Genomic DNA, 26,784 nt, shown 5'->3' with positions numbered 1-26,784 from the left:
CTTCCCTCCCAAACTCCCCCCTCACCCCTCCCCTTCAAATCTCCCCACCCTCATTGCTTCTCAATTTCCCCCCTCTCACTCCCCCTCCTCAAAGCGTCCTCCCCGCTTCTTCCCCCTTCAAACTCTCACCTCCATCTCCCCCAACCTTCTGCCTCGCTCTTCCCCCTCCTCAAATAACACCTCATTGTGGCTCACCCAATCACCATCAAACCTTTTGTCCGCCCCATCCTTCCCTTTCTCCGAGCGATTCTGAAATCTCTGACACACCTTCAACAGCTCTCCCTATCTCTTCCACCTCTTCCACATCTTACCCTACCCCTCCTCCCCCCTGTTCTGTATCTGATGCTCCCCCTTCCTCTTCATTAACGGTATGGACCTCAAACATCCGGGGCCTTCGTTCAAACTTAACTGATCTCTCCATACAGGTTGCTTCTGTCAAACCAGACGTGATCTGCTTAACAGAAACTTTCCTCCTTTATGATGTCTCTGATTCCATAGTATCTCTCCCGGGCTACTCCCTCCTCCGGTATGATAGACCTGAGCCTCGTCCTGGAGGCGGGGTTGCTATCTTTATCAAAAACTCTCTTCCTCACTCACCCTGCACTGCACTCTCTCCACCTCACCCCCAGGAATACCTCTGGCTACGGCTTCCCCTTCGCTCCCACCTCTTGTTCATATGTGTGTTGTACCGTCCACCAAACAGTGATGACTCCATCTACATCTCGCTGTCTGATGATATGGACCAACTTCTATCTACTCATCCCAACTCTCTCTTCCTCATATGTGGTGATTTCAATTGTCACCATGCCAGTTGGCTGGGTGTGGGTACCTCTCTCACCAGCCATGGCTCTTCAGCAAAGGACTTCTGCGACTCACTGGGACTGACACAATCTGTCAATTTCCCGACCCGGATCTCAGTCAACGGAACATCTTCTCTTCTGGACTTGGTTATGACTAACTTCCCTGAAAATGTCTGCTGCTCTTCTTCTGCTCCGATCGGATCATCTGATCATGTCCTTGTTAAAGTGGACATCTCTCTGACCATCCTCAGGGAGCCTGCTCAGCGTCGACGAGTCTGGCATTTCACTCAGGCCAACTGGCACGGTCTTCAAGCAGCCATCAATCATCTGGACTGGTCTCCCATCTCTACCACCTCTGACATCAACTCATCCTGGGAATTCTTCCAAAGTAAATTGCTCTCTCTCATGCACAGATTTATCCCATCTCGTCTTCAGTTGTCATACCCTTCCTCCCGTCCATGGTACACGGAATCTTGTGGTGAGGCTGTTGCCCAGAAACAACTTGCCTTCGTCTCCTGGAAAGCAAATCCAACGGAAGGAAATCTCATTTCCTTTCACAAAGCCCGAAACAAGTGTGTGTCCACCCTCAGGAGAGCCAGGAAACAATATCTCTCCGTTCTCAAGACCGAACTCTCTTATCTGTCTCCCTCTTCCAAATCCTGGTGGCGTCTGGTCAAATCCGTTTCTGGTGTTTGTTCCCCCTCCATCCCCTCCCTTACCTCAAACGGCTACACAGCTGACTCCGCACGTGAAAAAGCTGAATGCCTCAACTCTGTGTTTGCCTCTAAATCTTGTGTCCCAAACCCATCCCTCTCTGTACCCACCATACCCAGTCGTACCCTGCTGCTCCTGGACTCCGTGTCCTTTCCTCCTGACAAGGTGGAAAAGTTTCTGTCAACCCTCGACTCTGATTCTGCAACTGGACCCGACGGCATCAGCCCACGGGTCCTAAAATCCTGCTCTGCCGCTCTATCTCACCCTCTCTCTGTTCTCTTCACCCTCTCTTTTGCTCAAGGTCAACTGCCATCTGCTTGGAAATCAGCCAACATCACCGCTTTGCACAAAAAAGGTGCAAAAACAGATCCTAGCAACTACAGACCAATCAGCCTTCTCCCAATTATCAGCAAAGTCATGGAATCCATCATTGGTTCGGATATGAAATCTTTCCTCTTCTCCAATGGCTTGATCTCTGATCATCAATTTGGTTTCAGACCAGGTCACTCTACTCTGGACATGCTGCTTCTGCTGTCTCAACAATGGATGGAGGTCCTCAATGCCAAACAGGAAATTAGAGCTGTCTCCCTCGACATATCACGTGCCTTCGACACGGTCTGGCACCCCGCTCTGCTCACCAAACTCTCCTCCTTTGGTATCGATGGAAATCTCCACGCATGGCTGGCGGACTTCCTCTCTAGTCGTCGTCAACGTGTGGCCCTGAATGGGTTTCTCTCATCTCCTCTTCCTGTTCAGGCTGGAGTTCCCCAAGGCAGTGTTCTGGGCCCCGTGCTTTTTCTGGTCTTCATCAATGATCTCTCTGACTCTCTCGAAAATCCTCTCTATCTCTTTGCTGATGACTCCACTCTCTGCCGCTCCATTCCTCTTCCCTCAGATCGGCAGTCTGCTGCCTCCTCACTCTCTGAAGACCTGGACAAAATCACAGACTGGTCAAACAAGTGGAACATGTCTTTCAATCCTGACAAATCTCACACTCTTACTATGTCTCTCCGAAAAGATCGACTGGACAACCCTCCCATCTACTTTCTCAACAATCCTCTCCAAGAAGTTCTGTCGCTCAAGATTTTGGGTCTCACTATCTGCCATGATCTTTCTTGGGAAAACCACATTTCCAAGCTGGCCTCCAAAGCCAGTCGCCGACTGGGCATCCTCCGTCGTGCGAAGTCCTTCCTCGGCACACCTGAGCTCCTCACCACATACAAGGCTTTCATCCGCAGCTCAATGGAATACTGTTCTCCCCTATGGGCCGGTGCTCCTGCCTCACACCTAGCTCGGCTTCACGCTGTTGAAACCAAAGCTTTCAGAATTATTGGAATCTCCCGCGATGAAGCTATCTCTGAGGGCCTTTCACTCACTCACCGCAGGCAGGTAGGTGGTCTTTCTGTCTTCTACCGACTCCTCTCCGGCCTTGCACCCCCAGCTCTCTCTGTGCTCTGTCCCCCAAATATTCCTACAGGTCGCACAAGATCTGCCAGCAACCCTCTGATGGTTAAACTGCCGAAATCTCGGCTCTCTGCTCACCTTCACTCTTTCATTCCTCTTTTCTCCCGCCTCTGGAACAAACTCCCTCACTCCCTTCAATCCCACTCCTCCCTCCAGGTCTTTAAAACAGCTGTTCACCACCATCTCTTATCTTCCCCCATCCAAAACCTTGATCTTTTCTACCCCCGCTAATTCACCCCAGATCCACCTTGTTTGAAATTCCAACTTCTTTCCTGGAAGTCCTGGCAGTGTCCATATGTTTTATACCTCTCCCACCGCCCCCTTCCCATGCCCCCCCCCCCCCCAAAGCCCTCGCCCTCTCTCAGATCTCTCGATGTCTCCATGTCTCTCGGTCCCTGCTCTCAAATGTTGTGTTTGTGTCCTTCCCCCTCTCTCCCCATCTTGTCTAACACTCCCGATGTTATATGTTTTATGTGTCGGTTTGTCTTTCTGTGTGATTAATGTTCGCTCTTTCACGAGCCTCGATCTTGTATACAAAAAAAAAAAAAAAAAAAAATGATGGAAAGGACGCGCCGACTGGGAAAGAGGAAACGACGCAAGGGGTACAGTTCTCAAGACCTCCAGAGGAGGGTATAATTACAGTGGTGGAGAAAAGGGGGTAGATTACACGGCAGAGTGAGGTAAAAGACACAGAAGAGATGGGCACTTAAATACAATCTTATCTATTCCCGGACAGACCACAGACAAACGGAACAAGGCTGACTTACACAGGGATTGATGGCAGGGAGGGACAGGTAGTTCGATGGCACAAGGTGCACCTTGGCTCGGGGACAGGATAAAGCACGGTCCAGTCCAGAAGATGCGGGGAGGCCTCACAGCGCTCGGAGGGTACGTCTTGCTTGCTCCAAGCTCAGCGCGCATCTGACGTCACCTCCCTCTCCCTGCGCATGCTCAGCGGGGAGTGACACGCCCTCGGCTGGTTGGCTCCGCCCCTCTGGGGCCGGTCCGCCGCTTCCATTGGGTGCGGGGGTTACCGGGCTCCGCCCTTGACGAGGAGCTGACAGGGAGCCCCTATTTGGTAACCCCGTCGAGCACATGTTCGATGGCGGCTCGTTGGGGAGGCCTGGTGCCCTCCCAACACCCCCTACCAACCAAGCCGGAGTGAGGCCGCGCACTCCCCGCGCCCGCCGCTGCCGTTGCTGTTGTTGTTGCTGAACCGTGAGGAAGAGCTGCGGGGAGGTATTGGGAGGTCCTAAACTTCCTAACGGTGCCATACAATCACATTCTGGTGCAACGAAGGGTCAGAATTAATGGAAACGAGTCCTTAACTGACATAGACTAAGAATAACTAGCAAGATGTCCTATAGTTGTCTTACATGAGATGCGGTGAACCTGGGCACAACATTTACTGGGGGAAATAGGGGGAGGTCGGGTCTACAGAGTGTTGTTTACAGAAAATGGGACTAGGGAATGGGGGATTGGGGATAGTTGGGAAGTATTGAGGAAATAGGGGAATATTTACAAGCGGATATGGATGGATGCAAATCCCATATCCGCAACATTGCACCCTTCTCTACCTCGGGGCGATCCGACCCGATAAATTTTTACCTACTTTAGTGTGGCACTCAGATGTAGTTCCCTCTACTATTAACTCAACCCTGAGTGCGACAGTTTTACAGATGTTCACAAATGAGTAAATATGTCCCCCTGCGACGTTGCACCCTTCTCCTAACAGAAACACACCCACAGGATAACCGAATCGCGGAAAGCATCCTCAAACTAAACATACAGCCGGTAGGGAGAATTATTTATACAACACTGATATTTACACTACGATCCAGGACCTGTTCTTTGAGGAACACATGCAGATGTTATGCATAGGGAGAGCACGCATGCCAGCATCGATACACCAACCCATGAGTGCCCTGTGGCCCTACGGCCTTTAATAATGTGCAGAGCACCCCGTCCAAGCACCAAAAGCACCACCCCATTACGCACAGTCAGCACCATCCAGTGCACCAATAAAGTGTTCAATAAAAATGCACAATCAAGTGTCCATGGTCACCGGTGGTGTCGCAGCCGGCCGATGTTCTGCCACTGGTCTTGCCTTCATGGAGTGCACTTGGCCTTCTGGCTTCTTTAGAAATAAAGAAAGGCGCCAACCGCGTCCATTTCTCAATTGTGGCCGTCAGGGGGCCAACTAAAAGTGGTTCACCTGTATGGCATAGGTGCCACGTTGACCCAGGTCCATCCACGGGTGGTGCTTGACCGCAAAAGAACTGCGGTCCATTGTGGGCGGCCACAAAAATTGCGGTCCATATGGTGTATCGATCCAGGCAGCAAGCAGCGGAAGTACAGGCCCACAACTGCGGAGCCAGCACCTCTCTCTCCTCTCTCTCTGCCCCAAAGCCAGATCCTCGGAGGAGGTGGGAGACAAAAGAAGACAAGTGAGTAAGGTGGTAGGGGCGCAAAAGTGCACGCAATACAAGGTAATGCACACTGGGGGCACATGGGAACCAGGTGAGACAGGTACGTTCCTACCGTACGCCCCCCCCCCCCCCACCAGGTAACCTACATTGCCCCTCCCTAACCCCTTACTGTATCCACAAAACACAACACTACTCATAAACATCTACTTTACACATCAACAACGTCCCTACTGTCTTCCCCGTTCCTCCCATAAACCAAATTCGTCTTCTCTCCCTCCTAACCAATCAAATTTGCCATTTCCAACTCAACATCAAAATCTGCCATCACCAATTCATCATCAGTCCCTCCTAAGGAGGGAGAGATGGAATCACCCCAATGTCTCATCCACGTCGTGATGCGTCTCACAAATCCAAACAGCAATTCTCCTTTCCTGCAACACAAAACAAAGAAAACACAGGTGTGGAGTCATCATCATCACCTCAGGTAAGTGGCTGCGTATGGTGCGACAGGTTCATCAATCCTAACTATTTCCTAAATGACTTTAACAACTTTACATTACCCGGGGTCTTTCTCCTGCCAAACCATTGGCCCTCATTACTCTATGTGGTTCGAAGAACCAAAATCCTATTGACCATCTGTGGTGCACACCATCAATTTGGGTCTCACTCCCCGATTCAACACTCGGTGCCCCCGCACAATTTCGGTGGCTGGGTCGTGTGACGCTCCCAGCTGGTCCGCCCACCTGCACACCTCCACCACTGTTGTTGCCTACCGAGCTCACCTGCTCCTCACCCTAACCTAACTAACTGGGGAAGGCCCTCTCGCACTCTCACCCCCTCAGTGCCCTCTCTGGCACGGGCTGCCCGATCCACACCCGGGATCCTCAGGCACCCACTGACACTAACGGCTCCCAGAGCCCACCTGCGGCCTCACCTGGCCGACATCTAACAGTGGCGGAGTGCCCAACCATTCACACTCATACTAACAGGCCACACGACCAGCCAATTTCACCACACCAATGCACCCATCCACAATACCATTCTGCAACCGCACCACAAATGCCAATATCCAACCACAATTTACCTATACCTTCTAACTATTCTTTAAACTACCCTCCCCGGGTACTCGTGAAAAGGGGTCCACTCTTCCCCCATCCACACCTTCGCACCATGCACACCACTCCGTACCACTTACTCCAACTCTCTCCACACCACTCATTCTCTGCTCCATATATTTCACACACCTGTACTTGCACACCTGTGCTCTCATACTTGGTGCTGCCTGCACCCTTCTCTCCCCCAAGCGCATTCGCGCTGATCCACAACACTCACTACTCATACACTGCTCCACACACCTGTCCAGTTCTCACACAGCATCATCTCATCTAACTACTCCCCTCTGAAACTTGCGCTTCCCCGTCTTCCCTTACACTCAGCGCTCCCATGTCATTATCAAACACACTAAACTACCTGCGTCCCCACTACAGGTATCAGTCACTATCTAAACCTTAACGTTACCTAATGTCATCTTCGCTAGATCCCTACACACAATATCCTAACCCACCCGGGCTAGTTTTCACTGCCATACACCCCATAATCTATAGCACATTTGCCCCAAGTTTGTGAGGGATGACAGAGTTGCCATCCCACCACATCGGGCATCTCCCACTACCAATTTTGCACATCAAATTTCAACAAATCAAAAATTTGCCAATCACTACCCATCATCTGCCAATCATTACTGCCAATCCTTTGCCAATCATCAAATTTTGTTTTTCTAATTTCGGGGCCAAAACACTATCCTTGTCATTACAGTCTACTTACTAATGCCTCTCGGTGCGCCAATTCACTTCTAAAGCTCGGCTTCGTACAGCCAAGCCATGAATGCGGGTTGTTTGGTGCCAGCGGCTGGATACGTCCCGCATTCGGTGCAGGGAAGGAGGTTTACCCGGGCCGAGGTCCCACGCACCATCTCGGCACGGAGCCATCCAATGGCCCGATCTCGACCTGCCGGAATGCCTCAACAAAAAGTGGTCGCCATGACGACCCTTTCTATCGGGCTGCCCGCTCCGCCTAGTGGAGCACGGACGCGGCCGTTCAAAGCGAGGCCCAGCATGGATCGCGTACGGCGGTCCTTTCGAACCCGCCGTGGTTCGGATCCCCGTTGGTTCTCGCGGCACGCGAAGCCCGGCACGCACCGAGGGCCCGATTCGGCTATAAGTCGCTCTAACCGCTAACCCGGTTACCGTCGATGCCTCACCTGCATGCTTACACGCATACACTACCCCTTTCTTGCTCATACATCCAGCCGTTTCCCTGCTCTTGGTCATTGCACCTTCTCTTACACACCCAGGTACACTCATTCCACTCACAGACTTGGTCACACACCTGACCACCGAACACCTTGGCACACATTCGTCGCTCGCACACCTCACCAACACACCTCTTCGCGCCCCCTCCTCGGTCACCTCCTCTGTGACGATCACAGGTGTGCTCTCACTCGCACACCCAACCACGTGCCTCACTACCAATTCCAGCGTGCATTCCCACACACGCTCTACCATTCCAGGTGTGCTTCCTTTCTCACCTGTCACAACCAACTCACGCTCCGTGTCACTCTTACTACTCTCACCTCCACTCTTGACAGCGCACTCACCCTTACTCTCGACAGCGCACTCTTTCCTCATGCACCCGTCCGTTACACACCTTTCTTGCGCACACTCTTGCGCACACTCTTTCGTTACTTCCTCCGTAACACTCACCACAGGTGTACACTCTTCCTTACTTTTGACAGCGCACTCTTTCCTCATGCACCCTAGAGTCGGACTTTCTCGCACACCTCCTTTTTCGCACACCAGACCTGTCGCACACTTCACCAACGGCCTCTCACGAACACCCGGGTCCATCTCGACCCCCAAGCTTATTAAATCACCTGGCGCATCATACGCACGACCATATTGGTCACCACTTACACCGGGTCCTCTTTCTCTTCGCTTCTCCTCCATCACCTGCGAATCCCTCATCCGGTTAATGAGCACATCATCACGATCCGAACACAGACTTTGGACCAATTCTTTTACTTCCTCCTTTATCTCTTTCTTATCCTCTCTCCGTCGCTTCTTAATTTCGCTCACCCCTTCTTCCACTTCTTCTAATTTCTGCTTCACCTCCTTCATCTCCTCGTGCGCCCCCTTAAGTTCTTCCTCTTACTCCACCTTATTTTTTTCTATGTGCTCCCGCACCTCCCGCTCTTTAACCTCCATCACCTCTACCACCTTGTTCATTTTCCTCGTCAGGTCCTCATGTACCGTCTGACACTCTTTTTTAATTACCCCTACGTCCTTTTTCATCTCCTTCTGTGTCGATTTTAAACCCTCTATTACCGCTGTGTTCTTCTTTACCTGGTCCCCCAACTCCTTTTGTCCCACTGTCAGTTGTTCTACTCCCAGCGTCAACTCCTCTATACCACCTTGCAATTTTACAGTCCCCTTTCTCACCTCCTTCTCCATGCGCTCCTCACAGTGCCTCACCTCCTCGCGCACTCCTCCGACCGCCTCACTCACACCTCTTCTGATCTCCTCTCCCATCACTTGCATCTCCTGCCCAGATGCCACCATCATCTGCTCCATTTCCTCCCTGTGAGCATCCAATTTAGTTTCTACCCCCATTCTGACCCCCTCTATCTGCTGCCCCATTTTTTAAACTTCCCTTTCCGCTTGGTCCCTCATGTCCCTCAATTTGCCTTCCATACTGTTTTCTAACCCCTCTAACCCCTTTTTCATCCCTTCCATTTGATTCTCTTGAGCGGCCATTCTGTTTTCTACCCCCGTTAACCCCTCCTGTATTTCCCCTAATCTATTGTCTAATCCCTCTATTCTACTCCCTAACCCTCCGCTCTGGGCCCCCATGTCCTCCCTCAATTTCTCGCTATTGGACCCCATCCTTTGTTCTAACCATTGGCTATTGGCCCCCATGTCCTCCCTTAATTGCTTGCCCATTCTTTGTTCCAATTGTTCGCTATTCTGGGCCATAAGGGCCTTCATTTGTATTAAAAAAAGGTTCAAATCCACCAGCGGCGCTGCTACGGTCGCGGGCGCGGTCGCCGTAGCCATCTGCGAGGCGCCATTTTGCGCGCCCGTAACCTCGTGCGCGAGGACGCCATTTTGCGAACCTGCCGCCCTCACTGCTTCGCTCTCCCCATGTCCCTCAATTTGGTCCTGGATCGACCCTGCCTCACTCTCCTCTACCGGAACCCAGCCGTCTTGATCTCCCATAGCGCGACTTTCAAAATTCGGGTTTTTTGTAAAACAAAATCAAATTTCGGTGACTTATAATTTTGAGCGTGTTAAGCGCGCTTCGGGTCCGTATCCCACTCCCGACACCAATTGTTACGGACGCGGTTTAGATGTTATTTACCGAGCGGTGGTATTGCCGCGACCGAACAGTTATTCCCCGACTAGACCCCGATTCCACCCAGACGTTGACCAAATCGCGCTATGCCAAATCAATGATGGAAAGGACGCGACGACTGGGAAAGAGGAAACGACGCAAGGGGTACAGTTCTCAAGACCTCCGGAGGAGGGTATAATTACAGTGGTGGAGAAAAGGGGGTAGATTACACGGCAGAGTGAGGTAAAAGACACAGAAGAGATGGGCACTTAAATACAATCTTATCTATTCCCGGACAGACCACAGACAAACGGAACAAGGCTGACTTACACAGGGATTGATGGCAGGTAGGGACAGGTAGTTCGATGGCACAAGGTGCACCTTGGCTCGGGGACAGGATAAAGCACGGTCCAATCCAGAAGATGCGGGGAGGCCTCACAGCGCTCGGAGGGTACGTCTTGCTTGCTCCAAGCTCAGCGCGCATCTAACATCACCTCCCTCTCCCTGCGCATGCTCAGCGGGGAGTGACACGCCCTCGGCTGGTTGGCTCCGCCCCTCTGGGGCCGGTCCGCCGCTTCCATTGGGTGTGGGGGTTACCGGGCTCCGCCCTTGACGAGGAGCTGACAGGGAGCCCCTATTTGGTAACCCCGTCGAGCACATGTTCGATGGCGGCTCGTTGGGGAGGCCTGGTGCCCTCCCAACACCCCCTACCAACCAAGCCGGAGTGAGGACGCGCACTCCCCGCGCCCGCCGCTGCCGTTGCTGTTGTTGTTGCTGAACCGTGAGGAAGAGCTGCGGGGAGGTATTGGGAGGTCCTAAACTTCCTAACGGTGCCATACAATCACATTCTGGTGCAACGAAGGGTCAGAATTAATGGAAACGAGTCCTTAACTGACATAGACTAAGAATAACTAGCAAGATGTCCTATAGTTGTCTTACATGAGATGCGGTGAACCTGGGCACGACATTTAATGGGGGAAATAGGGGGAGGTCGGGTCTACAGAGTGTTGTTTACAGAAAATGGGACTAGGGAATGGGGGATTGGGGATAGTTGGGAAGTATTGAGGAAATAGGGGAATATTTACAAGCGGATATGGATGGATGCAAATCCCATATCCGCAACAGTATTTTGGATATGGTGTAGCCAGTATGGATTATGGATAGCCAGTATATGGTCCCAGATCAGCCTGGGATAGTATTTTGGATATGGTGTAGCAGGTCTGGATTATGGATAGCCAGTATATGGTCCCAGATCAGCCTGGGATAGTATTTTGGATATGGTGTAGCCAGTATGGATTATGGATAGCCAGTATATGGTCCCAGATCAGCCTGCGATAGTATTTTGGATATGGTGTAGCCAGTATGGATTATGGATAGCCAGTATATGGTCCCAGATCAGTCTGGGATAGTATTTTGGATATGGTGTAGCCAGTATGGATTATGGATAGCCAGTATATGGTCCCAGATCAGCCTGGGATAGTATTTTGGATATGGTGTAGCCAGTATGGATTATGGATAGCCAGTATATGGTCCCAGATCAGTCTGGGATAGTATTTTGGATATGGTGTAGCCAGTATGGATTATGGATAGCCAGTATGTGGTCCCAGATCAGCCTGGGATAGTATTTTGGATATGGTGTAGCCAGTATGGATTATGGATAGCCAGTATATGGTCCCAGATCAGCCTGGGATAGTATTTTGGATATGGTGTAGCCAGTATGGATTATCGATAGCCAGTATATGGTCCCAGATCAGTCTGGGATAGTATTTTGGATATGGTGTAGCCAGTATGGATTATGGATAGCCAGTATGTGGTCCCAGATCAGCCTGGGATAGTATTTTGGATATGGTGTAGCCAGTATGGATTATGGATAGCCAGTATATGGTCCCAGATCAGACTGGGATAGTATTTTGGATATGGTGTAGCCAGTATGGATTATGGATAGCCAGTATATGGTCCCAGATCAGCCTGGGATAGAATTTTGGATATGGTGTAGCCAGTATGGATTATGGATCGCCAGTATATGGTCCCAGATCAGCCTGGGATAGTATTTTGGATATGGTGTAGCCAGTATGGATTATGGATAGCCAGTATATGGTCCCAGATCAGACTGGGATAGTATTTTGGATATGGTGTAGCCAGTATGGATTATGGATAGCCAGTATATGGTCCCAGATCAGCCTGGGATAGTATTTTGGATATGGTGTAGCCAGTAATATGGATTATGGATAGCCAGTATATGGTCCCAGATCAGCCTGGGATAGTATTTTGGATATGGTGTAGCCAGTATGGATTATGGATAGCCAGTATATGGTCCCAGATCAGCCTGGGATAGTATTTTGGATATGGTGTAGCCAGTATGGATTATGGATAGCCAGTATATGGTCCCAGATCAGTCTGGGATAGTATTTTGGATATGGTGTAGCCAGTATGGATTATGGATAGCCAGTATATGGTCCCACATCAGCCTGGGATAGTATTTTGGATATGGTGTAGCCAGTATGGATTATGGATAGCCAGTATATGGTCCCACATCAGCCTGGGATAGTATTTTGGATATGGTGTAGCCAGTATGGATTATGGATAGCCAGTATATGGTCCCAGATCAGTCTGGGATAGTATTTTGGATATGGTGTAGCCAGTATGGATTATGGATAGCCAGTATGTGGTCCCAGATCAGCCTGGGATAGTATTTTGGATATGGTGTAGCCAGTATGGATTATGGATAGCCAGTATATGGTCCCAGATCAGCCTGGGATAGTATTTTGGATATGGTGTAGCCAGTATGGATTATGGATAGCCAGTATATGGTCCCAGATCAGCCTGGGATAGTATTTTGGATATGGTGTAGCCAGTATGGATTATGGATAGCCAGTATATGGTCCCAGATCAGCCTGGGATAGTATTTTGGATATGGTGTAGCCAGTATGGATTATGGATAGCCAGTATATGGTCCCAGATCAGCCTGGGATAGTATTTTGGATATGGTGTAGCCAGTATGGATTATGGATAGCCAGTATATGGTCCCAGATCAGCCTGGGATAGTATTTTGGATATGGTGTAGCCAGTATGGATTATGGATAGCCAGTATATGGTCCCAGATCAGCCTGGGATAGTATTTTGGATATGGTGTAGCCAGTATGGATTATGGATAGCCAGTATATAGTCCCAGATCAGACTGGGATAGTATTTTGGATATGGTGTAGCCAGTATGGATTATGGATAGCCAGTATATGGTCCCAGATCAGACTGGGATAGTATTTTGGCATTTTCACCCCACTGCAGCATGACCAGAGACCAAATTTTTGAGAGGACACCAAAATAGTAATACCATTAGCAAACAAAATACCAAAGTTACCACTCGTAATGAGCTTTGCACCTGCCATCCATGATTATTTCAAAACCAGAAATACACAAAGATGCATGAGCCCCACAGACAGGTACATCAGTGTCCAATTCAAAGGATTGGACGTTCTGCGCCTATGTTGCACTGAACTTTCTGAAGCAGTTTAGTCTGGCACATAAAAACGTCTCTTTGATTGAATGGATTGATCGAAAGACTCAACTCTCAAGAGACAGTGGTCAGTGCCAGTGGCCATGCTGAACAGCTGAGCTGAATCAGTGAAGCATGCACAACCGGACCTATATTATACTAAGTACGTACCTGCCAGTCGGACCTACGTACCTGGTCCAGTCGACTAGAAGTCTAGACTATATAGCCTACAGTAGGTAAGTCCTGCATTCTATCCCAATCTATCCATTCAATAAAATTAATTTGAATTTTAATTCTAAGCCCAAGATCAAACAACCTAGCCTAGCTAGGCCTAGGCCTACAGATGTTTGCGAGGGCTGCGTACTCGATCGACTGACCATTGTCGACGAAGCTCTCACTCTACAGACTACAGTCTACGCAATGCGTATTCATATTATTGGCCCTAGTATTATTGAATGTCGGATGTACGAGTATCAGTGCAAAAATCACAGAACTACATATTTTCTATAATTAGTTTAAAATTTTAATTTACCTAATTAAGACAACTTTACCAAATAGTGTCGTGTAATTTTAATTCCCTGTCCACTAGAACTCCCAAGTCTATCTCCCGATTGACTTTGTGTACTGTAACTTGATCCATACTGTACTCTTGTTCGCGGTTGCTTCTGCCTCGCTCTACATGTACCACCTTTTATGTTATGGCCTGCATTCGTCACGCAGGCTTTGGTGGGCCTAATGGCCTCCTCATGCGCGTTAAACATCCCTATTATTGGCTAATCCTGGTCACGTGTACATACCTTTTGAGCGAACTGTTGAACCCACAAAACCCGTCACAAATGAATTTGATGTTAAAAAACAACAACAACTTTGAATATCTGTTTTTATCCTGAATAACTTCCGGGTTAACATTTCCGTTCATGATTCAGTGCATCAAGTAAAAAGTGCAACTTGCACAAATTGCTTTCCTTGTCTTTACAGCATTCATATCGGGTTATTTTAAAATAAATCTTTTTAATCTTACGATAAAATGTCCTCACTACCGGAAGTACTTTTATTCATCTCGACAAGGACGATTCCCGAGTAAGGTTTAAATGAGGGAGGAGTTGAATTTTGTGTTCATGTTTATATCAGTCAGAAATGCAGAATAAATCCGATTTTTGTTATATTAAGTGAGGTGTGTGGTGTAGTTAGCCTGATTTATTTAATAATCTTATACCAAGACCCCTTTATTTACTGGATCTGCGAAGATGCTATCTCTACCGCTTGTTGTATACCTGGAACAGATGACCGATTTTATTAGTAATACTAATAAATTAATGGCGCTTTCACGTAATAATCTCCCATCGAAGTTTGTGATAGATTTTCATGTTGTGACGAGGTTTCTGTCTACCTTCTTCAGGTGGTTGCTCTCGATGCTGCGTGAAAAATCGTATCCGTGATCTCATTGCGTTTGATTGGCGACTACGTACTAGTACAGTACCGTATGGTACTCGAACTACGCGGACCGCGGAGGCAAATGCTCTCCCGTTTATAAGTATTATTCACCCACCAAACGTAGGATGTTTCTCATTGGTTGACTGGCGCGATGCAACTTAGAGCAAAACATTGTACCAATGAGAACAGTGCATGGGCTGTTAGTGTTAGTCGCACGCGCAGTACACACACACTGACACGCACCCACACACACCGGCATGCGCACACTGACACTGACACGCACACACACACACACACGATATTGGCCAAGGGGAAGACAGTGACATTCTAAAGTCTTAGTGCAAGGTCAGAAGCATCCCAGTGACGTGAGGTCATTGCAGCCGATCTCCCTTAAGTCTGTTTTGGAGAGTATGGCATGGCCAAGTTTAAATTGATCTTTAAATTTGAGTTTATATTTTACTCATTACAACATGTTTAAAGTCCAAAACATGTTCAGGAGTTGCATGTAAAAACAACACCTTAAAATTCATCAGGAAAAACATGATCATTTTGCTTCAATTTTGCATAAAAGATTATGTTACAATGTACAAATTTAATGTCACAATTATATAATTTCACTACAATGGGATAGCGGACATCTCCTCTCACAGACAGACCCCTGCGCCCTCCTTCCATATCCCCGCGCCCCCATTCCAGATCGAACTCCTCCACCTCCTCCCTCGCAGCTTGGATCGTTTCCATCCTGCCGCTTGTTATTCTCTCAATGTTGGTAACTGTTTCTGTTTAGCGTGTTAGATGATAAATGTGTAGCTGATGTAGCCTGCGTAGTTGTGCAGCATGTTGGATCTCATGTTGTGATTATGTAACCCATAGCTTAAATCTTGTGTGTGTGTGTGTGTGTGTGTGTGTGTGTGTGTGTGTGTGTGTGTGTGTGTGTGTGTGTGTGTGTGTGTGTGTGTGTGTGTGTGTGTGTGTGTGTGTGTGTGTGTGTGTGTGTGTGTGTGTGTGTGTGTGTGTGTGTGTGTGTGTGTGTGTGTGTGTGTGTGTGAGTGAGAGAGAGACCTCTAACTTTCCGGTTAACTTTAACTTCCCGGTGTGTACCCTGGTTTAGAATAGGTACACCGTATCCCTGCGTGTCGTAAGAGGCGACGAAGAGGGTTGGTGTCAGGAAGGGCATCCGGCCATAAAAACATTGCCTCAAAAAGAGAACCATGACAATTACAACTACATATGGGCAGGGTACAGCCCGAAGTGGAGATCGGTTTCTGAGGTTTGGGACATGGAATGTTGGGACAATGACAGAGAGATCAGGAGAAGTGGTGGAAGTATTGGTCAGAAGAAGAGTGGACATATGTTGTGTGCAAGAGACGAGATGGAAGGGAAGTGGTGTGAGAATGGTGAAGGGTAGGCAGGGACAGAAATACAAGTTTGTGTGGCAAGGGTGCTCGGAGGGCGTGAATGGTGTTGGTGTCCTGTTTTCTGAGGAGTTTGTAGACAGTGTGGTGAGTGTGACTAGAGTGAGTGATAGGTTGATGATGGTGAAAATGATGATTGGAAAGCTCTTGGTGAACGTCATCTCGGGATATGCTCCGCAGGTTGGTCGGAGCGATGAAGAGAAGGACAAGTTCTGGTGTGCGATAGAGAAGCTGATGGAAAACGTGAAACATGAGGAAGTTGTTGTGGTAGGAGGAGACCTAAATGGACATGTGGGAAGGAGTATGGACGGTTTTGAGGGAGTTCATGGGGGTTACGGATATGGTGTGAGAAATGGAGAAGGTGAAAGGATTTTGGAGTTTGCTGATGGAGCTGATTTGTTCATTTGTAATACTCAGTTCCAGAAAGAGGATAGTAAGCTTGTTACATACACGTCAGGTGGGTCGACGACAACCGTTGACTACCTGATGGTGCGTAGGCGAGATAGGGGGCACCTCCAGGACAAAAAGGTGATCCCGGGGGAGGAGGCTGTTTCACAGCACCACCTGGTTGTCTGTGACATAAGGGTGAAAGGTGCGAGGGGAGCTCGGTGAGTGAAGTACCAACCGAGAATGAAGGTGTGGAGGTTGAAAGAGGTGACAGTAAGGGAGGCATTAAAAGAGAGGCTGAGTAGGGTAGAGGATGATGTGGTTGAGCTTGAAAGTGGTTGGATGTCAATGAAAGCTAGTCTGTTGGGAGGCGTTGGTGAGGTATGTGGATGGACAAAAGGACCACCGAGGCACTCGGAAACATGGTGGTGGGATGATGAAGTTGGAAAGAGGATTGACGAGAAGAGGAAGAATTTCAAGGAGTGGTAGAAGGCGAAGGGTACGGGAGCAGAAAAACCAGAGCATGAAAGTTATAAGGCAGCCAAGAAGGCTGCAAAGCAAGAGGTAGCAAAGGCGCAGGAGGCATGTAGGAAAATGTTCGGAGAACGCTTGGATTCGGAAGAGGGTCAGAGAGCGGTATTCAGGATTGCAAAGCAGATAGCGAAAGAGAGGTGTGATGTGATGGGGGTGAGTTGCTTGAAGGATGAAGTGGGACAAATCGTTGTGGACCCAGATGGAATTAAAGGAAGATGGAAAAGATATATGGAAATGCTGTTGAATACAGAGAATGAATGGGATGGCAACATAGAGAGTAACCCAATTTTAGGACCGGCAGAGAAGATAAATGAGAAGGAAGTTGAGGAAGCGATAAAAGCAATGAAGAGTAGAAAAGCGGGAGGGCCGACGGGAGTTGTGGGAGATATGTTGAAGGCAGCAGGAAGTTGGGGTGTGAAGAGAATGACAGAGATCTGTAATCTGGTGGTGAAAGAAGGCCGCATTCCAGTGGATTGGGAACTGAGTACCCTCGTCCCTCTATACAAGGGGAAAGGTGACCCTCTGGAGTGTGGGTCGTACCGAGCGATAAAGTTATTGGAGCATGGGATGAAGGTATTGGAAAGAGTGTTGGAGAGGAGGATAAGGAAGAAAGTGAAGATCGACGAAATGCAGTTTGGATTTATGCCAGGAAGAGGAACGACAGATGCGCTCTTTATTGTGAGGCAGTTGCAGGAGAAGTACATGGAGAAGAGGAAGAAGTTGTTTCTTGGGTTTGTTGATCTGGAGAAAGCATTCGATAGGGTTCCATGCGAAGTATTGACATGGGCATTGAGGAAGTTAGGAGTGGAGGAATGGTTGATCAGAGTAGTGATGGCAATGTACAAAAGAGCACGCACAGCTGTAAGGACGAAGGACGGGAACAGTGGTGAGTTTGAGGTGAAGGTGGGAGTGCATCAGGGGTCGGTACTAAGTCCACTACTATTTGTAGCTGTGATGGAGGTGCTGGCTCAGAACGTAAAGGAGGGTTTACCGTGGGAGTTGTGGTATGCAGATGATCTGGTTTTGATTGCGGAAAGTATGGATGGACTGAAGGAAAAGATGAACAAGTGGAAGGAATGTATGGAGACAAAAGGTCTGAAGGTGAATATCGGAAAGACGAAGGTGATGGCAAGTGGTAAAGCATGTGGTGAGGTGGAAAGAACTGGGAAGTGGCCATGTGCTGTGTGCAGGAAGGGTGTCGGAGTGAACTCCATTCAATGTACAATGTGCGCTGAGTGGGTTCATCAAAAATGCAGTGGTCTGAGAGGGTCATTAACCAGTGTGGCAGCTACATTCCAATGTCAGGTGTGCATTGAGGGAGCTGCAGATGGAGGAAATGTTGAGTTGGATCTTGGAGACGGCGTGAAGCTGGAAGGTGTGAAAACATTTTGCTGCCTCGGAGACATGCTGAATGGAGAAGGTGGATCAGACTCGGCAACGGTTGCTCGAGTGAGATGTGCATGGAAGACGTTTCGGGAACTGAGTGGCGTGCTGATGAGGAGGGGAGTGTCATTGAAGCTGAAGGGAAAGGTGTATGCTGCATGTGTGAGAAGTGTTATGATTTATGGGAGCGAGACATGGGTAATGAACGTAGAGCAGCAAATAAGGCTGTAAAGGGTGGAAATGCGAATGATTCGGTGGATGTGCGGAGTATCGTTGAGAGAGAGGAAGACAAATGATGAATTGCGAAAGATGATGGGAATAGAGCCTGTGATTGATGCTGTGAAGAGGAACAGGTTGAGATGGTTTGGTCATGTGTTGAGGAAGGATGAAAGTGACTGGTTGAGAGAGTGATGGAAATGAATGTAGAAGGAAGTAGAGGACGGGGAAGACCGAGAAAGACTTGGCTAGAGATGGTCGAAGAAGAAATGCGGGCAAGGGGGTTAACAAGGGGAGATGCAGAAAATAGGGCAAAATGGAGAAGGGATATACAGTATATAATTTTTTATTTTCATGGGGACCGCAAGGCTAACCCCCACTCTCGCAGGGAAAATGGCCTTAAAATGCATGTTGTTGTTGTTGTTTAACTACCACCATCTATGCCTGATTCTGATTAATTCAACAACTGCTCCATTTTCTCCTGCCCAGGTCACGATGCCAGTTGCGCCGTTTGACAGTAAAATTGAACGTTTTGTGAAAGGCTGTACTTCCTGCCGAATCACTCTGGGCATATCCCTCCTCGCTTCTGGGGTCTTTGTGCACGCACAAGCCAACAAGCGGCCACGTCTGCCCATGCGCTACGGTACTATCGCCATGCAGACGTTTTCCTTCGGTGTGTACCGCAGCTGTCATGCACACCTTCCAGAATACTCGCACACCACCATTCACAAAGTACATTTTATTTGCGGTAAAATAATCCATTTCTGTCTTTCGCCCATCACCATTTCCTCGTGCCCCTCACTGCGCATTCTGTCGATCAATGTTTCATCCACTTGCGGTTCTTCATATCCGCTTTCTCCCATTGTTTCCTCCATGTCACTGCTTGTTACCTTTTGGTGTCATTCCACGTATTATGGTGCACAACGATGATTCATGTTCTGCAGCATTACTGGTGTGGGGTGTCATCATTCTGGTTGATCCAATCAAAGGCGGCAATACGTAAGTGCACTTGGATGTTTTCACTTGAGGTGCAGATGATGAACTGGTTTTTTTCGGTGCCTAAAGTTACCTGGTTTGTTTGACACAGTTTGTTTAAAGAGGCACAATGGGTTAAGTGTTTGATTGAGGGCCGATTCGAGTAGGTTGTAGTTTGCGCTTTTGAGTTTGATTCGTTTTTCTTTTTCCAGGCTGTGAATCCGTGTACTTATCTCTGCTAGTTAAAGACGCCGCTGGTTGGAATTGACAAATGTAACCGAATTGTGGTGTACAGGGTGGCTTGAAAGTTGCTTTACCGCTACTAAATCTCACAATATTCTCCCTCCCTTCTCCTCCGCCCTCCCCCGCTGGAGTATGATGGAGAGCATACGGATACAGTGGCTGATTAGTTATTGCAATTACTGCACAAGTTTTTTTTTTTTTTTTTTAATATGATGAGGGTTAGGGAAGACCGCAAGGGGTGGATAAAATTGATATATAAGACCGCAAGGGGTGGATAAAATTGATATATAAGACCGCAAGGGGTGGATAAAATTGATATATAAGACCGCAAGGGGTGGATAAAATTGATATATAAGCAAAATTTTGGGAGGGGTGGGTGTACTTTATCGGGTGTAGAAAAGATCATGGCTTTGGATGGGGGGGGGGGGGGGGTGACCTGAGATGATGGTGAACAGCTGGCTTGAAGACCTGGAGAGAAGAATAAGATCGAAGAGAGTGTGGAAGGCAGTTCCACAGGTGGGAAAAGAGGAATAAATGAGTGGAAGTGAACAGTGTGCCTGCGTTTAGGCAGTTCCACCTGGAGGAGGTTGCTGGTTGACTCCTGAAGATACTTCGGGGGCGGGGGAGAGGAAGGGAGGAGGGCAGAGGGTGCAAAAACAGAAATGACGATGAAGACAGAGAGAACACCGACCTTTCGGCAATGGCAAAGTGATAGACCCATAGAATTGGCTTCATTCCGAGAGATTCCAATGATCTTGAAGGCCTTTGTTTCCATGGCGTTATGCTGAGCAAGATGTGAGGCAGGGGAGCCAACCCAAAGGGGAGAGCAGTGCTCCACCAAGCTGTGGAATGAAAGCCTTGTAATTGGAAAACCAATAAAACCTGTGCATTAAGAGTTTAAGAATGAATGCTTTACCAGGGAGGGATAAAGTGACTTTCAGGCCCCCCATACATGAAGGTGCTTGAATAGATAAATAGAAATATGTAAGTATCCCACGCAGGCGAAGCACAAAGTGCGGATAAGCAATAATTGGGCGACGTCTGTAGACAGACAGACCAATGTCGGTTTATGATCGAGGAACAACTTGATTTCAGTTGAATGTTATATTTTGATCATGAATCAGAAAACGAGCTTGCAGTTTAGTCGTACTTCGGCTCTGAATTTGGCCTGATCGCACATGAGCAGAGAAGAGTAAGATAATCATAAGAGAATCTTTTTACCCCGTCTACCTGTCTGGCAGTGAAATAAAAATCATTCCAAACAGGAAACTTACTGTTTTTAAGGATGTCATAAAGGACACAAACAACAGGCATGAAGAACTAATGTAACGTCTTAAATAAGGTGGTGTATAAGACGCTCCATCAACGGTGGTAAATTTGCAGATTTTTTTTTCTGCAACGTTTAAAATTTAGGTTTTATTAAAATTTAGTTATTTACTTGAACAATGTAGAACACAAATCAGCTTTTTGGCACTTTCAAAACCCTTCTGTTTAACAGTACTTGGACAAAATATTACAGCATTTTACGTCATCACGACCAATCAAATTTTCCACTCCACATACTTTTTTCTCAACACTGCACAAGGTAAGCTGTGAAATTAACTCTGGTGTCATCAGCGGTACCCTTTGCAAGATTTGATTTTGAAGCCAACTTCTTGTAGTTTGTAAGGTTTGTTGAAGAGCTGTCATGGAAGTACCTTCATGCTCGTGGAAGAAGAAGCCGTCATGCTCTCATGTGCAGATCGACATGACACACAATGCAGGACTTGACATCAGCATGGGTTTGAATCCTGACCCAGCTATAAACTGCCATCCTGGTGTTTCGCATACCGACAGCTACATCAATGTGTATGCTGTCCAGCAGAAGGATGTTAAGCTGGGTGTCCTACCTTCCAGCATTGGTCGTTGGTGGATGTTCGATGTCCCACGGGGTCTTTCATGAATGGGGAAATTGTTGGCGGCACCCTGAAGACTACAAATTCCTTCCCGAATCGGCTCAAGTCAAATGTAAGGCCTAACTAGACGATTCGTGAAAAACTTCTCCACGGCCGACCCGCAAGGTGGTGGTGGGATCAATTGTGGTCATTAATTATGATTAATGAGAAGCAATATATAAGTGGTGCCTTTTTAAGTGTGAAAATCCATGTTTTATGAAGCGTTCGGCCACAAACTGGGTCTTTTTACAGCGTTGTTGGTCACGTTGCAAATATAAGTGACAACAACTTTCCATGGGTACAAAGATGAAAGCGGCACGATCTTTTTCACTTATTTAATACGAAATGGAATTGTAACTCTGGCTGTGCATCACTGTGAGAGATGAACTGCAGTGTTAAATGAAATGTTATTTTGCAGATCTCAAACAGACGTCGTCTCACGCTCGGTCAAAAATGTCAAGTCTGAAGAGGAATAAAAATGCAACATCATCTGCCCCACCTGTTAGTATGGTGCGTGATGTTATTTTTTATATCGAATGCAGAGCCATGACGTCAAATGTCGGAGTTGCTTTGAAGTGGAATGTGTACTTGTGTGGTTAACAAGAGGAAACGGAAATGCAAAGGCCTCTGGGGTCAGGCAGACTTGAAAGTATTGTTTGTTTTTTTTAAGCTCGGAAGAGATCTAAAATTCCAGGAAAAAGGGACTTTTGGAATTGGTCTTGTTAATGGCAGTCCCCAAAGCGACTGGTGCAATGTTGATAGTGAAACCAGAAGCCCTGTCTTCCTCTTCGGTCTGCTCCATTGTTTTCCAACAAAGGGCACCAGGCACGATTACAGATGACTGTCGTTGCGGCGCGGTGACCAAGAGAGCCGTGCATTAATTACCGCCCTGGAAACTTGGGCCAGGGAGCGTGCTGAACCCCCACAACAACATGTAATCAACATGTGAGGATCAAGCATTTAACAGGCATTTAAAGCCCTGTTATATTTTTGGTTTGTGCACTTTGCGAACATTGAAGCAGTTTTTTTTTTACCCCCTCCCATAATTTTCCATCTGGTGTGAATAAAATGTTTTGATTACTGTTTGACATAAAGCTGGCTCTGTTAATGGGAACCCTCCTCACCCCTTTCAAAAGATTGACTGAAACTGAAAATAAACGAGAATGTGGCAATTATGGTGTTTATGATCTCAGAGGTGTGTGCACTAAACTTTGGAGATTACACCGTTTTCAGGCTGAAATGCCATCATTTTGACTTGTAAAGGGTGACTGACCGATCACTGAAACATTATATCGTGGAATTCTCCTTTGTAGAACTCCATGTCATCCTCCATTCTTAGCAGCTCTGTCACTTCAATCCCTCAACAATAGTTGTCACAACTGGATGTAAGCCCACTGTATTTTTTATATGCATAGTCAAGGCTCAGCGAAGAACGAGAACACTCAGCAGATCAGGATGCAACAGAACAAAAGAAACAGCAGCGAGAGGGGGAGGGAGAGGGGGAGGGAAACACAAACAGTGGAGTTGAACAAATTAGAGGGAGACTTAGACAAATAATGGGTGTGGGGAGGAATGAGGCGTAGGGGTGGACTAAATGGATACAGAAGCAAACTCTCAGGAACGAGAAGCTGGAAATATGGAATATGGTGGACTTGGGTTCGGTGTGGTGTGGGGGGCAGGGGAGCAGAGGATGCAAGACCCAAAAGGTGGCAGTAGAAGACAGTGACTACCCCCCTGTCTGTGATGGTGAAGTGATTGTTCCATCGACTCAGCTTCATCGTGGGACATTCCAATAATCTTGAACGCCTTGGTTTCCATGGTGTCAGGCTGCGCAAGGTACGAGGCAGAGGAGCCAGCCCAGAGAGGAGATCAGTACTCCAAGCTGCGAATGAAGGCTTTGTAGGTGGATAGGAGTTCAGGTGTGTAAAGGAAGGGCGTTGTATGACAGAGGATGCCCAGTCAGCAACTAGCTTTGAAATATGGTTTGCCCAAGCAAAGTCATGGCTGATAGCGAGACCCAGGAGGTTGAATGACAACATCTGAAAAAGAGGGTTGTTAAGTATCTGAGGGAAGGTGGATTTGCCAGACTGTCCTTTCGGAGAGAGATAGTTAAAGTGTGAGATTTGTCAGGATTGAAAGACATATTCCAAGTATTTGACCATCTTGTGAATAACATCAGCGGCAGCAGATATGGGAGACCAGCTTTGAGAGATGGTTGGTTGCATTTCCTGCCGATCTGGCCGAGGGAACTGGTCAGACTCGCTGGTACCAGGCGGTTCTTTGCGAATAGCCAGAGAGATGTTCACTCTCACCAGCACATGATCAGATGAACCAATTGGAACAGAGGAGGAGCAGGAGACATTTGCAGGGAGGTTCACCTTTACCGAATCCAGGAGGGAGGATTTGCTATTGGGAGAAATCTGGGTCGAAAGGTTCACTGATGGAGTCACATAAGTCCTTTACCATGGCTCGTGAGAGAGGTACCAACACCCAGCCAAGTGGCATGGTGACAACTGAAATTGTCACATAGAGTTGGGATGACCTTTGGTTTGAAGCTCCGCTTAAAATGAGCGAAATGAAACCATGAAAATATCAATTTATTTCAACTCAGATTTCAACATCACCATAATACATATTATCAAGTTGTTTAAATTTTCTTTTTTTAACATGATTTGTAATACCAGTTACCACCAGGTGGCGATATACAATACACATTTACATAGAGAATTGGGGTCTTCTACCCCTCCTGAACTCCCTCCCCTAAATATGCCCCGGCAGAAACCATACTTGGAGTATCCTTAGGGAGAACGCAAATTTGGTTGGATTTGGGTTTGTAGTTTTTGAAATGTATATAAAAACAAAACAAACATGAATTGAGCTTTACATAATAAAGAATATTAAGGAAGATTCAGTTTGGAGATATTGAGAAAAGGGAGGAAATTTTTAAAAAGCGAGGAGGGGAAATAGTATAACGTTGAAGATGTAGAAAGTACAATAATTGGGAAGAAAGAAGCAAAAAGAGGAAGGAACACAACTATTTCATAGCAGGTACCAGAGGAGTGGCTAAAGTAGGCCTTGAACACCACAAAAACGAATTTTACAAATACAGCACAACAAGGTACGATTTAACATAGAATATTGGACGGAAACACAAACAGCAACACGGGAATTGAAATATAACAGAAAAGCGTGACAAATCTGGTTCGGAAAACTTGGCTTTAATGAGGTGGCAGCGGCAGATTCGTCCAACACATGGAAAAGTCCCTGAACCAGAGGTCTTTCATTGTACATGCTCTTCGACAACCCCTGCCCTCTGTCTTACACGTCATCCTCTTCCGAATTCTGAATTTTGTCATTCAGTAAAAGCGAATTACAGAAACAGGTTTATTACCTGAATTGACACTAACCTGAAAAATGACTTCTTGAAAAATGATTTCTGAGTGGTAAAAGGGTGACGTTTCCAAGGATAACTTGGATAACTCAAAAGTTGGAATCTCGACTCGGTCTCAAACTTTTACCCTTGTTCTTCACACGACGATTTATCAGATGGATGTTATGTCAGAGGATGTCTACCACCACTGGTCGTTGGTGGACGTTAAAGAGCCCACGGTGTCTTTCGTGAAGAGTTGTAGAGTTATCGACATCACCTGAATTTTTTTTCAAATTCCTACCCAAACGTGGGTCAGTCAAATGTTAGGACTGGCGAGCCCATTTGTGAAAGACTTGTGCCAAAATATTCCCCTAGCTGACCCCATAGGCTGATGGGAATAATTTGGGCTGTTAAAGACAAAGTAATGGGGAGATGTTTGATATAAGAAATATTTTGAATACAAACTAGATCAGAGATCCTTTAAAATCACTGCTAAAATGGTAATGATCTTCACTTGGTTTGAAGCTCGTCAGAGTTCCAATTCCAGCCTACATACAACAACAACAAGCATTTTAAGGCCATTTTCCCTGCTAGAGCAGGGGTTAGCCTTGCAGTCCCCATGACAATCTTCTCCATTTTGCCCTATTTTCTGCATCTCCCCTTGTTAACCCCCTTGCCCACATTTCTTCTTCCACCACCTTCAGCCAAGTCTTTCTCGGTCTTCCCCGTCCTCTACTTCCTTCTACATTCATTTCCATCACTCTTCTCAACCAGTCACTTTCATCCTTCCTCAACACATGACCAAACCATCTCAACCTGTTTCTCTTCACAGCATCAATCACAGGCTCTATTCCCACCATCTTTTGCAATTCATCATTTGTCTTCCTCTCTCTGAACGACACTCCGCACATCCACCGAACCATTCGCATTTCCACCCTTTCCAGCCTTCGTTGCTGCTCTACGTTCATTACCCATGTCAAAAGGGGAGTTTCGTGTTGTCACATCAAACCAGCAAAAATCTGGAACAACACTCGGTAGAGAGCAAACCTCCGCCAGGCCGAACAGTTTATGTTTTGTATCCCACCGATAGGCCGGATCTGGATCCAGACCTGAACCAAAATCTAATCGGCTTGTTCTCGTCACCGAACCAACTCAAACCAAGTTTAGTCATAACCCGTCCACGACGTTTTGAGACATCGTGCTGTGCTCTATATCATTTTTGGACCCATCTCTCAATTGTGAAGAATCAATTTAAAGATTCTAGTATGTGGATCTGGCTCTGGATCTTCACCAACATCTAATCAATTCATCCTTGTCACAGACCAAACATGTCCACCAAATTTTGTCTGAACCAGTCCATAACCTTTTGAGATATCCTGATCACAAACAAACAGGAGTGAAAACAACCTCCAGCCACCTTTGGTGGAGGAGGGAGCTACCTGTGCAGTGTGCACGTACAGTAAACGATGAAATGCAAAACATTGGCAACGCCAGGAATACAGGTCATACCAACATTGCAAACAAACCCAATGAGGCGAAAGTAAACATTTGACTTTTTGATGTGAGGGCACGAGTTAAAATAACAAATGATAACCTCTAGTGGG

At 47.3% G+C, this 26,784-nt stretch overlaps 1 protein-coding gene and 1 long non-coding RNA gene across 4 annotated transcripts in view; one reads left to right on the top strand and one right to left on the bottom strand.

Annotated features, from left to right (window-relative positions):
• The window catches only part of LOC137415877 (uncharacterized), a 39,599-nt gene extending 25,463 nt beyond the window's left edge, over positions 1-14,136 (bottom strand). Inside the window, exon 1 of the long non-coding RNA XR_010982148.2 lies at positions 14,087-14,136. This is a non-coding gene — a long non-coding RNA (uncharacterized LOC137415877). The remainder of the gene's footprint in view (positions 1-14,086) is intronic.
• On the top strand, positions 13,381-22,982 carry DMAC1 (distal membrane arm assembly component 1). Of its 3 annotated transcripts, none has more exons than XR_013621077.1 (4): positions 13,381-13,525; positions 19,148-19,331; positions 19,603-19,657; positions 22,229-22,982. XR_013621077.1 is itself a non-coding variant. In XM_078766631.1 (4 exons), exons 1-4 carry the CDS (start codon positions 16,256-16,258, stop codon positions 22,284-22,286), a joined length of 447 nt encoding a protein of 148 aa, XP_078622757.1. In that variant the 5' UTR covers positions 16,244-16,255; the 3' UTR covers positions 22,287-22,982. The 3 variants fall into 3 exon arrangements, 1 of the variants encoding a protein (XP_078622757.1); XR_013621078.1 differs by lacking the exon at positions 13,381-13,525 and adding an exon at positions 14,361-14,463; XM_078766631.1 differs by lacking the exon at positions 13,381-13,525 and adding an exon at positions 16,244-16,405.
• The last annotated feature ends 3,802 nt before the right edge of the window (positions 22,983-26,784 follow it).

Source organism: Myxine glutinosa, chromosome 12 (genome assembly GCF_964187855.1).
Source record: "Myxine glutinosa chromosome 12, kmMyxGlut1.1, whole genome shotgun sequence".
Lineage (NCBI taxonomy): Eukaryota > Metazoa > Chordata > Myxini > Myxiniformes > Myxinidae > Myxine > Myxine glutinosa.
Note: the sequence above shows the minus strand (reverse complement) of the source record. Positions and strands in the feature narration are given on the sequence as shown.

What these genes read in the sequence shown, in the direction of transcription:
- DMAC1 (XM_078766631.1), top strand. Translation starts at nt 16,256, where the DNA reads ATGATGGTGAAAATGATGATTGGAAAGCTCTTGGTGAACGTCATCTCG. An exon ending in CATGCAGACGTTTTCCTTCG is followed by an intron (nt 19,332 to 19,602) that starts GTGTGTACCGCA and finishes CATGTTCTGCAG; the next exon opens with CATTACTGGTGTGGGGTGTC. An exon ending in CCAATCAAAGGCGGCAATAC is followed by an intron (nt 19,658 to 22,228) that starts GTAAGTGCACTT and finishes GTTATTTTGCAG; the next exon opens with ATCTCAAACAGACGTCGTCT.